Raw genomic sequence first — 12,005 nt, 5'->3', positions numbered from 1 at the left:
ATGTTTGCTAGAAAATCAAACATTTTCTTCCATGCTGGGATAGGCATGACAGTCTTTATTTGTTCCAAATTATTGCCACAAAGTGAAGTTGAAGGTTTACCAGCAAATCCTGCAGTAAGAAAATAGAGGGTAGAGAGAGAGGGAGAGTCAATGAATTAGCCTGGGGCCAAAGGGCAGAGTGGCTTGATCTCTTACTGCAGCTGCTTTCTGCTTCACTTCAGGCTGCTCCTGAATTTCTGCCTTTCTCTTGATGCGTTTCTCCCTTTATTTCCTGATTCTGTTTCTTCATATCGGGCAGGTGGGGTGTGTGTGTGACTTCAGCCCCAGTGGCCAAATGTGGCCCTCCAAGCATTTATGCCCCTCATAACTCTCTCCAGGGCGCATTCCTTACCAGTCCTCCTTCATACACTCTCTGACTGTTTTCAAATACATTGTGATGCTCAGTCGTACTTTATTAAAAACATTCCAATACCTGGTGATGGACCAGGTAGTCCCCCAGTTCAGATCTGGGTGTCTTGCTGTAGTGAAGTTATCATTGTTAGAAAAATCATTCCTTGGTCAAGAAGAAGAATGTGGCCTTGTGGGTATTCTGTCAGCCGCAAGGACCCTGGGAAAGGGAGTTGTGTATCTTTAAAACCCAGACCTTCTGGCTCCTTGCCATGAGAGGTTTATGGGAGGAAAGGGGTCCCTGATTAATGGAAGGTTTGACACCTGGGTTGTGGGTGTGAATCACTTCTTCCTCCCCTCCGGTTGTTTGTTTTCAAATTGCTGAGAATTGGGGATCTGGTTAATTTCCACAGGTGGGAGGAAGATTCTTTGATTAAGGGTTCAAGCCTAAATTGACCCAGCTGCAAAAGAATGAGCTGATCAAATTAAGACCCTTGATTGGCCAAAAGTTACGACGCAAAGTCAGAATTGTGAATAAAAGATCAAGGGATGTTTTGTTCATGGCTAGATGCCATTGCTTGCTCTATGCCATTGCTCTGCATTCTGCAAAGATGCCCGGCTGTAAGCTCCATCGTTAACAGCCGTTTCGTCCTTTTGAAATGGAAATCCTCTAACAGCTCCATTATACAACAACTTGAAAGGACTCGACTATTCTAACCGTGTTCTCTTTGTGAGTATGTACGAGCTAGTTATAATGTACAATGTTATTATTTTCATGTTTGTAAGACTCTTAAGAAGTGCCTGTGGTTTTTCCACAAGTTTTCAGTTTTCTTTTTAAAATAAACTTTTAATTTAGAACCTGTTGGTGTGTTGGTGCCTTTTCCGGGGAACAGCTAAATCCAAGCCTTCTGCTTAGTCACGCTATACCGAGTGAACTTCTGCCTGCAAGCTTGTGGATGCAGCTTGTAAGGAGTGGGGATTGCCAGGTTAATTGGACACACTCTTCTCCCTGGATTGTGTCTCTGGGATTCCCTGAACTAAAGGGAGTGGTGGCAGCCTTACCGGTGTGATTTCAGTCTGTGTTTGAAAAGTAACTTCCCTCGCCAACCTATTCCAGAAACCTGAATTGGCCAGAGAACAGAGTCAGGTGATGGAGGGGTAGTGTGGGCGAGTGGAACCGTTGCTACACTTGCAGACTCAGTCCTCCCGCGTGCTGTCGGTCCTATGGATATATTGCAGTTTTGTTGTAAGGATTCTAATGCCACAGAGAGAATTATGTAAAGTGTTTTAAGCTCTTAGGGAAGAGCCTAATTATAGATATCATTAGACATTATAACTTCCACTTAAACATCATTGTGCTCTTCCCTCTCTTGGATGTGTGAACATCACACACCCTGTTTCCATGGAATTCTGAGGTCTACCCCAGTAAAAAGTGCATAATGGCTATGTACCATTATTTGCCTGGAGATAATTCACTGCCTTTCCAAGATGCTTTCATTAAAATAAATATTGACAAATATGACAGCCTTGGAGCCATATTGGTAGTCAGCAACTGCTGCATAATTATTAGTCAAGAAAAAGTTGGCCATGATGGATAGTGTTGTGAAGAGAGAATGAATGAGATGGGGATAAGTACTAGGGACATAAATTTGTTGTGGAAAACTAAGCAACTTTTTCTTTAAAAAAAAAAAGCTTGCCTCACAATAAAGGCTGCAGACATGTGTCCTCTCAATTCTTATTGTTTTAATTTTGTTATTTCCCAGTAAACCAATTCTTGTTCCTGTAAACTAGCTGGCGTGTAGCTTGTGGCTATTAATTATCATAGTTAATGTGTTTACTGTTATGTAATGATGAAGTTCATTTAATAGCATATTTAATGTGAGCGTCTAAGAAGATATGCAAACCTTGCTCATCTTTTATTATATCTGATTTCACTGTCTCATTCTCAGTAAATGTTAAAGTATGAAATTCCACATAACTTTCATAGAACTTTTTTTCTCTCCCACCTAATACATGTGTTGTAATCCATTTCATTGTTATTAAGCTAAAACCCCTTTGTGTTTTTTTTATATGCAACCATAGCTGCACCTTTTTGAAACATTCACAATCCTATAAATAACAATAGTGGAAAATAAAGGGGACAATATTTGTCACAAGGTCTGTAGCAACATGATATGGTGTAAGATCCCTTATGGGAACCAGTAACTCTAGGATAAGATATTGTGGATAGGCATTTTGCATTTGTGCAGTCAATGTCTTTTGAACATTATGTGCACAGTTATCTATGGACTTAACTGGGCTGCAGCTCAGTGGTAGAGTACATCATGTTTTGCATGCAGAAAGCTTCAGGTTCAATCTCTGCCAGTCAGTGTAAACAATATTGAGCCAAACGGGCCAATAGTCTGACTCAGAATAAGGAAGCTTCCTTTGTTACTGTTGTATTCTGTGCGCCGGTTACAGTTAACAGATTTGTAGTAGGTTAATATGTTTTTGTAACTGTGAGTTTCATAAAGCAATCAAATGAAGCACATGAGGCTGGCTTGGAATACAGTCGTACCTTGGAAGTCGAATGGAATCTGTTCTGGAAATCCATTCAACTTCCAAAACGTTCAGAAACCAAAGCGCAGCTTCTGATTGGCTGCAGGAAGCTCTGGGGTTTGATCATTCGGGAGCCAAAACGTTCGAGAACTAGGCTGTTTGAAAACCAAGGTACAACTGTAGTGGTCTTTCATTCCTACCATTGTGTTCATACAATCATAAGCAATTTGCTTCCACACTTGTGGCCATGAAAAAAATGTCATTGGTCCACACAGAAGAGTTCTTGCTGGCATTGGTTACAGTAAGGTATTAGAGTTTTCTCATTCTTCCTACTCCCAACAACATAGTGCTAATGAGACTGGCTTTATTGCTGATTTTATTACAGACTATATCTTACAAACCCTATAAATATTCTATATTCTGCATTCCCTGACAAATGCATTCCTTAAGCTCCTGCTTAAGGTCATTAAATGAGAATAATGTCTTCTATTTAGCTAAAAAGAAGTGCTTTCATAAAAAAATGAACTAGTCGGTCCATGAACCGTTAATCACTCTTATACCCACAATATGAATATGAAGGTATTAAAATAGAAATTGTTGCAACATATCAGTTTTGGTTTTATTGCTGGACTTATTTTGTTGGACACACGGGCTCTGAAAATATAAATCAAGTTCTTTTAGTAAGAGAAGCACCCTTTGAAACATTTAAAAGCTGAAGCAGCAACCTTCAATGATATTGCAGTTCAGATTCTAAAACAACAGTATTTAAACATTTGACCCTAGATCATTGGGAAAGTTTGTATTTGGTATTTAGCATGAATCACCAGATATGATGGATGCAATGGATCTGATAAGCCTGGATCATCTAATGCAAGAGTGGTGGTGGTGGGGAATCCTTTTTCTTCTCAAGGCCATATAGACAACCTTCCAGGGGACACAGGCCAGTGGTGCCAAAGGCAAACATGGGCAGTGAAATGGATATGAATTTTACTTTTGTACAAGAGGCTAGTTCCATTGCACTCACACATCCCTCTCCATCCTCTGTCTAGACAAGAACTATTAACATTATCAGCTCTTGTACCTGAAGTTTCCCATTCCTGATCTCATGTGATTGCTAGTATGACCAAGAGGCTCAAATTTGCTGCCATTTTGATATTTCCTTAGCACCTTGACTCTAAAGTCACCATTTTACCTAAGAAGGTAGCCCATGCTGAGACTTAGGACAAGTAAGCAACATGTGCACCTTGGCTCACCTCCATTAACAGAGAAGTAGCTCTTGATGTTCATGCAACATATGTGAGACTTCTGGAGTATGCAGGTGCCTTTCTCCCTTCTTAGTCCCCATGCAGTCAAATACTCCGTATTCACCTATTAATTTGTATTTTGGAGCCCTGGACAGGGAAATCTCCATGCCTGAAGCACCAGAAAATCCATCATACTCTAGATACATAGACACCCATTAGAACCCATCATGATTAAGAGACCTTTAACTCACATCTGCACACAATCACCCACCTGCACTCTGGACATTTGCATTAGATTTCCATGGCTGGAAAAAGAAAATATTAAAATTACCAGAGATGCCATTCTCTTACTCTAATCCAAAGAAAAACTTTTTACTTGTACTACAGAACCTTTTAAAAGGATATAAAACATGCTGCTTTGACAGCAGCCATACTCTATTAATTAGCAAAACAATTGTAATGACCTTTTTGCCCAGCCAGTTAGATGAAGGTCACAACTTGGGAATTCTTGTGATTCTTTTGTTTCTCCATGGCATAAAATAACAACTTATTTTCTTAAAGGCACACACCTACATACACACACACATGTGGGGATTGCATTCAGAGTCATTGCACACTTGTGTGAAATCACATGCAATTGAAACTCCCCACTCCTCCCCCACTCTGCCCCATTGTGCCCCTCCTCTGCCTCCACCCCAGTTACACCCTTTAAGTGATGTATTTTATGACATTTCCAGGTTAGTTCTAGGTTCAGCGCTGTGCACAATTGTGCACATATTGGTCCCACCTAAAATGGGGGCATATATATAGCAATAGACAGCTTCCCTGCTGCACATTGTGCAGTACATTGTTTCACATGCTCCTTATCAATTTATTCATTGGAAAGAAGTTTGGTGCATCGTTTTGCATCCTGAATGCAAGTCTGCGGCAGAACTGAAGTTGCAACAGACTATGGCAGCAAACCATTGCAGCCTGCTAGATCAATATTGTTGTAATATATTAAAAAAATAAAAATCCCTGAAACAAAAGAGAAGTAATCGCCTATGAATTTCTCTTTCCATGTGAAGACCCCGTTACTACATTATTCAATAAACACACAAGATGTAACCAGCTGTACTTTTGAATAAATAAGGTATACTATTCATTATATCAAATTGTATATTTCAACAGAAGTCTCATAAAGTTCAGTGGAAAAAAACAGAAGACCCAGTGGATCAGTTCATTCTCTAGTCAGTTCACGCATAAGTATCTATTCCACCTGTCTGTTCAAAGAGTCCAATAATCCACATGAAGGGTTGTTAAAGTTCCACAGAATCCTTTCACAGAGTCTAAGACATGGATTTCCGGAATATTAGCCTTATTTTGCCATCCTAGTCTTCCTCAGTAGAAAAGGCTCATATGTAATATTACAGGATAGTGGATCTTATAGCATAGTAGTGGTTGCAGTCTACTACAGCTGCTCCATTTTCAAAAGCCTACACTGGTGAAAATATTTTGCATACCCTCTTGCGGACTGTGTTGTTAGCATCCATCTGTCTCGGGAGACAGTGGAAGAGTGCCCCTTTGGAGGTAAAATCAAACCATTGGAGAGTTACAGTGCCAACTATGGCTGTGGAGGGTGATACAGGAGACACGTGTTTTATTTCAGGTGGAGGAGATGAAGGTGCCCAGTTGTGCTGCTACATGGTGTTTCTTCTTTCTGTGCTGCTCCCAGCAACCATTCCTCCTCCGGTCACTGCTTTGGCTACACAACCTGATGGTCTACCTCCAGGCACTGTGATCGTCTTCAAGGGATGCCTGCCTTCATGTCACTGAAAGAATGTCAGCCTATTCCTGTTGCATCTGACCGTGTTTACATTTTTTCATACCGCTAACAGAAAAGTGTGATTTGCTTTTATTTCCAATATATAATAAATGGCATTGGGCAGAAGCAGTAATATTTCTGACAGATGGGATCAAATGAGACTTGATCAGGAGATCTATAGCAGTGGATGGCAGTTAACTGTCAGTCAAGTCATCTTTGCCTTTTCCACTCATCCCTTCTTTCTAGTCTCCTAAATCGGCATTTATCAGCGCTGCGAAAAAGGCCAGATTGAAGTCGAATCCTGTCAAAGTGCGATTCTCAGAAGAGGTCATTATTAATGGCCAGGTTTCTGTGAGTGTGAATATTTATTTCTTCATTTTAAAATATAATTCCCTTTTGAGAGAGAGAGAGAGATTCATTCAAAATCACTCTCTAAAACTTTAAATGGACAATAGTATGATAAATTGCCTAGATATGTGTGAGCAATGTATTCATTATAGACATTATATCCAAACCATGCCAAGATTTGGGGTGGAAATTAATGCTTTTAAAAAAGAAAGAAAGCGAAGTTATCCAGGATTCTAAGGATCAATTCAAGCATATAATCAGTGGCATGTTATGCTCCCTATGCTCCTCTGTACCATTGCATATTTTATTCAACGCTGCTTGTTTGGAAATATCTCTGTGTTGAAATTATACATCATGTGCAAAGCTTACATAACAGTGAACATCCATTATGACACACAAGTTCTTAAGACGGAAAGCATTCTCTCTTACAAATCTATAAACTCTTCACAAGGTTTTAGTTTTGATGGAGAGTATTTTCAAGCGAGCAACTCAACATGTGAAATCATGTGAAAGGACCTTACTGTGTAATTAACTGAATGGTTGCGCCTGAGCCATAATAAAGGTTTGTTGGCAGTTCAGAAGAGACTCGGGGGGGACAGGGCTGTCCTCCCCGCATAAACACAGGCCCCACAATTGCCTACCTGAGAAAGAAGGTGTTTCAGAAAATGCAACAGTATTTTTTTATTCCTTGATCCTTCTTAATAATTTAAAGAATCCCGTTATGAAACCAAGAGCACAATGAAATCTTTGGTTCTTGGCAAAGTAAACAACATCTCTGCATTAATATTTCATAGGCATCATCTCCTAATATAGGAGCTATATTATAAATATTATATTATAAATGCTGTGCTTTAAAAGGAGTTCACCGTTGCTTAATTTTGTATCTAGTTTCTTTGAATTTCAAGCTTCCAACTTTTACCTTTGCTCATTCCTGCGAAGAACGAGTACCAATTAGCCAGTACTGTGTTAATCATTGTCTCGTCCTTTCCGTAAACTACTGTAATCCCTGCAACATGGCCTCTCAGTTGCACATTTCTATTTGTAATTTTATAAAAAAAGTGGGGTATAATAATTGCCACGCTGGGTCACGCCAGTGCCCCATTCAGATCAGAATTCAATCTGTGGGCAATAAAACAAATAAACCTTTGGATATGCACAATGGAAGAACAACATGCAAGCAGCAGACTCCTTCCCGCCAATGAACACATACACAAAGAGTGTATTCATGCTGCGCCATATTGCATAAAAGGCACTGCTGGGGAAGGAAACCAGGCTGCTGACAATAATTTGGCAATATATTGTATCAAAGCTGAGGCCATCTTTTTCTCTAACTCTTTTTCAACTAATGAGCAGGGGCAACCCATCTCGTTTCGTCAACTGAGGTGAAACAAGAAGGTGCTCCCCACCAAAGCGTCACTTTCCAGGGTCGCGGGGCAGCTGCTTCCAGCTAGATCTTGTGGAACTCTTATGAGATCTTGCTGGAAGCCTCAACTGCATGGCCCAAGTGGTGGCAGGGGCACACCTGCAGGGTCACAGCCCCATGGGATTCCGCCACCCAAGGCACTTGCTTTAGTCAACCTCATGGGCAGTTCAACACTGGTAATAAGTACCAGGATTGTAACATCAGTGGCTTAAGGACAACTTGAGCACCATCCCTCCGTGTGAAGGCCACCAGAAAATAACTCAATATTAGTGGTAAATATAATTATTTATTTTGCTTAAGGGGGATCCAGAGTCCTTGATTTCAAGTGTCAGTCAGCTTGTGTGGTTCCTTCCCCTGAATCGGAGTGCTAGGCTAATTTAAAGCCTTGTTATATGGGAGCTCTGATCATGTTCACTGTTTTTACTCTCTGACAGGAAACTGTTAAAGATAATTCACTTCTTTTCATGCCAAACGTTCTGAAAGTGTATCTTGAAAATGGGCAGACCAAATCTTTTCGGTTTGATTGCAGCACTTCAATAAAGGTAGGCTCGCTGCTCAGAATCTTCAACATACATTGCATCTTAAGACTGCAAAAAATAAATGAATAAAGTTCCAGCAAGCCTTACAATAACATTTTTGTATGCAGGATTCAAGCCTGTACTATAAGGCTTCCTTGTGACGAATTTTGTGGATTTAAATGAATTTTATGCTCATAAACTCTAATGTGGCGCTAGTGATTCAAAAATAGGGGTGACGGCTTTAATTACTGCAACTTAATTAAAATTACATGGACCTCACTAAGAAGTCATGATATGCTGCCAGAAGTCAGCATGCTGTGCCAGCTGAAATTAAGATATTGATTGCTAATTGAATAACTTGCAACAAATATGGGTCAATAATATGAGAAATAGGTATGTTAGGGTTATGCCAGCAGTGAATTATATTACTAGTAAGTAGACCACAGGCTAAACGAATAAGGGATATCGTGAAATAAATTCACAATGGGAATGGTACTAATGGGAGCTGGAAGCTACTCTGGCTTTAGAGATCCTCTGGAACAGTGCAGGAGGCAGCATTTGGGATGCAGTAGGAGGAGGAAGTCAACAAAAGTAGCAGCCTACTGTCCAGGCCTGGCCCAAGATATTTTGGCACCTGAGGCAAACCACAAAATGACACCCTCTTGGGAATCAAAGACTGGCGCAGAGGGAAATGGGCCTGTTCTAAATCATGCCAGGCAGGTACAGACCCCAGGAGACCCCAGCGAGCAGCCCATGCCATTTCCTGAGAGGGAGGAGACCAGCAGTGACTCTTATTTGGGTAGGGCTGCCAAGGAGGAGGCACATCTGGCCTCCCAAGGTGGATGCCGTAGCAGTCACTCCACCATGGCAGAGGCGGCAGCAGCAGGTGATGCACTCCTCAGAGGCCGGATCCTGCCTCCCAACGCAGTTGCCTCACCTTGCCTCATGGGTGGGCTAACCCTGCCACTTTGATCAAAGGACTTCTGTGGATGGACGGTGCCTTCCCATCTGAGGAAAGCAAAGCCTTTATCCAACTCTGACCCATAATGCATTAGCACAACTTAAGCATGCTGATAAATGCAGATTATATAGTACAGTTCAATCAACATTGTGACTTATTTATTTTTCTGAGAATAGAGACTTCGCTCTGGTTCCCCACTGATATCTTTCCTAACCTCTCAAACCTCACAATTGCAGTAATGTGTTGTCCTTTCTACAGTCAGTTTCCCTTAGTTATATACTCAGTGTGCACATTTTGGCCTAATTTCTGATCTAAAAATAAATGTTTAGCAAAAATAAGTGAACTTGCGAGGAAGTGCAATCAATATGTCTGTGATGCATCTCAGTCATATATTTCAAAAATCTTTGGAACTATTTAACTGCTTCAATAATTTATTTATCTCCCTAGCATCAATAATGATTTTGTGAACCAGAATTTTTATGTTCAGTTTACTAGGTATCCATTTCTAATACTGAACTCACCAAACAAAATTTTTGTCAAGTGGCAAGGTTAACCTATATATATATCCATCAGAGATAAATTGAAAATAACGTGGATCTTTACGGATGGGTGGTCAGTTTTGAATGAAATCAGAACTGCATTTAGGCAAACTGACATTTAATTGCCATTTTAGAAGTAATAACAGAAGGTAGAGATTGATACAAAAGCTTGTTCAAAAATATCCACTCAGATGTTTAGCAGTGGGAAGATAACAAGAATGTTACTGATGAAAAAATGTCTTTTAAAAAGAAGAGGGGGGGAGAGAGAAATCATTTTTTTTTATGACAGCAACATTGCTTATTACTGAGGGAGGGAAAGTATATGGGGAAATGCCATAAAGTGGACTTCAGCTAAAGCAAGGGGGAAAGCCCTCACTTTTTGCAGGCAGTTCTTAGCCAAATTCAGAAAGAGTGTGTATCTGAATCTCCTGCTTAGAGAGCTGGGGGTTGTTAACCATCATTTTAGCAGGGGGTTCTTGAAAACCTTTTAGCAATGCCTTGCAAGGTGCTTTGAAGTCCTGACCTTGGGACTTCAAAGTGCCTTGCAGAGGACATCAGTGTGACATCATGTGATTGGCAGCTGAGCAACTCCAGGTCTGGCCCACAGACTCCTACCCCTTTGGACTGAGAAATTACATTTCAGAGTGAGGGAAAACAAGGTCCCAATTCTATCCGTTTCTTTTCTTCTGGGTGGTTGTTATCAATCTGTTCTCTTTTGAAGGATGTCATCTTAACGCTTCAGGAGAAGCTCTCAATTAAGTGTATTGAACACTTTTCCCTGATGCTGGAGCAGAAGACTGATGGGTCTGGAACCAAACTTCTCTTGCTACATGAACAAGAGACTCTTACTCAGGTTTGTGCAATAATGCAACTATGCATGCAACAATGAAGCATTGTGGATCCTGAAATATTCTGGAATATACTGTTATCATTTCTAGAGCAGTGTCAGATAGCTACTGTTAGCATATAAATGTGTTTAGTTATAATGCAGTGAACTGGACTTAAATCAAAGATGGTGCTATAAGCAGAAACTTCCATCCTGCTGCCATAGCTAAGGTGGCTAGGGAACTGCTCTGTGGAGTCTGCAGTGTGGATTTAACTATTGGGAGCTCTGCAACTCTAGCTCCTGGAAGAACTCTCTGCTCCCACCCTCATCATACAAAAAAAAAAAAAGTCTTCTCCTTTGCCTCTGTTGGGGCCCAATCTATCTCCTGCTTTCTGGTTTCTGGTGACAGTGTGTGTCTGTGGCTGCCCTTGTTGCATGTTCTTCCTCCTGTCTTTGGCTGCTTGGAAAAGGAGCCTTCCCTCCCTGTCCAGCTAGTATCCCAGGGGTGGGGCTCTATGTGTGTGTGCTCTGGTCAGCAGTGTAGGTGCTGTATTGTGTGAGATCTCCTTCCTTCCCTTTTGTGTGTTGTGCTGCAGAAGAGTAGCATTAAACAGAGAATTAAAAACCCCTGCCTGTATCCCCTGCCTGATTTCTGAGCTACCCCCCCGTCTTCCTCGATTTTATATTTATATATATCTCCAAATCACACTGAGTATGTTTCCTCAAGCCTGCTCGAACAAAACCTGTTCCCTGATTGTTTCAGTAATGCCATAATCCATCCACTTCTGCGGTGATAAATGGTGATGCAGAAAACACTGTTGGGTGACTTCATTTATTAGATCATTAAGGAAGATTAAGCTCATTGTGGAAACAGCAGTATGGGGTTCTTAGAAGCTGTTGGTTCTGGCCTAATTCTGCTGTCACTGGAATCAATTGTTATTTTCTTTGTTATTTGTTTTGGAAAGACCTTTCAAAAGCTCACCAATAGCTTGTTAGTGCTTCTTTCTTTGTCTGCTTGCCTGCCTGCCTTTTGATGATTAGGAAGTAGCTTGTTAGAGCAAGGAAAGCAGAGGACTGTATTATGAATTAGGAGACTGTATTATGGGCACTGAAGAGAAAAAAAGGCTGAAGAACAATGCTGCCAATTTCCTGTCAATCAAAGCAAACAGAGCTGGGCACAATTCAGCCAAAGTTAAGCATCTTCATCTATTGGCTTCAATAGGAGAGATTTAAGCACAAACATTGGCTCTCAGATTGCTTTTTTGCCACCTAGACAGTAGGTCCTAAACACACATTGCATTAATTGTGTCACTGTGATATCAGGGGATTTTAAATATATATATATAAATTGATCTTGTGGTGATTTCCTTCTGTGCCATTAATTAATAATAATAATAATAATAATAATAATAATAAT

General features: G+C 40.6%; 1 protein-coding gene across 4 annotated transcripts in view; it reads left to right on the top strand.

Annotated features, from left to right (window-relative positions):
• Positions 1-12,005, top strand: part of FRMPD4 (FERM and PDZ domain containing 4) — a 219,658-nt gene that overhangs the window by 187,511 nt on the left and 20,142 nt on the right. For all 4 annotated transcript variants that reach the window (XM_082220847.1, XM_082220848.1, XM_082220849.1 and 1 more), the window contains exons 6-8: positions 6,220-6,324; positions 8,179-8,286; positions 10,484-10,615. In XM_082220847.1, the coding sequence (XP_082076973.1) occupies positions 6,220-6,324; positions 8,179-8,286; positions 10,484-10,615 (345 nt within the window). The remainder of the gene's footprint in view (positions 1-6,219; positions 6,325-8,178; positions 8,287-10,483; positions 10,616-12,005) is intronic.

This window comes from Podarcis vaucheri, assembly GCF_965113315.1.
Source record: "Podarcis vaucheri genome assembly, chromosome: 4".
NCBI classification, from domain to species: Eukaryota; Metazoa; Chordata; class Lepidosauria; order Squamata; family Lacertidae; genus Podarcis; species Podarcis vaucheri.
The sequence above is the reverse complement of the archived record's forward strand: the minus strand, read 5'-3'. Positions and strand labels throughout refer to the sequence as shown.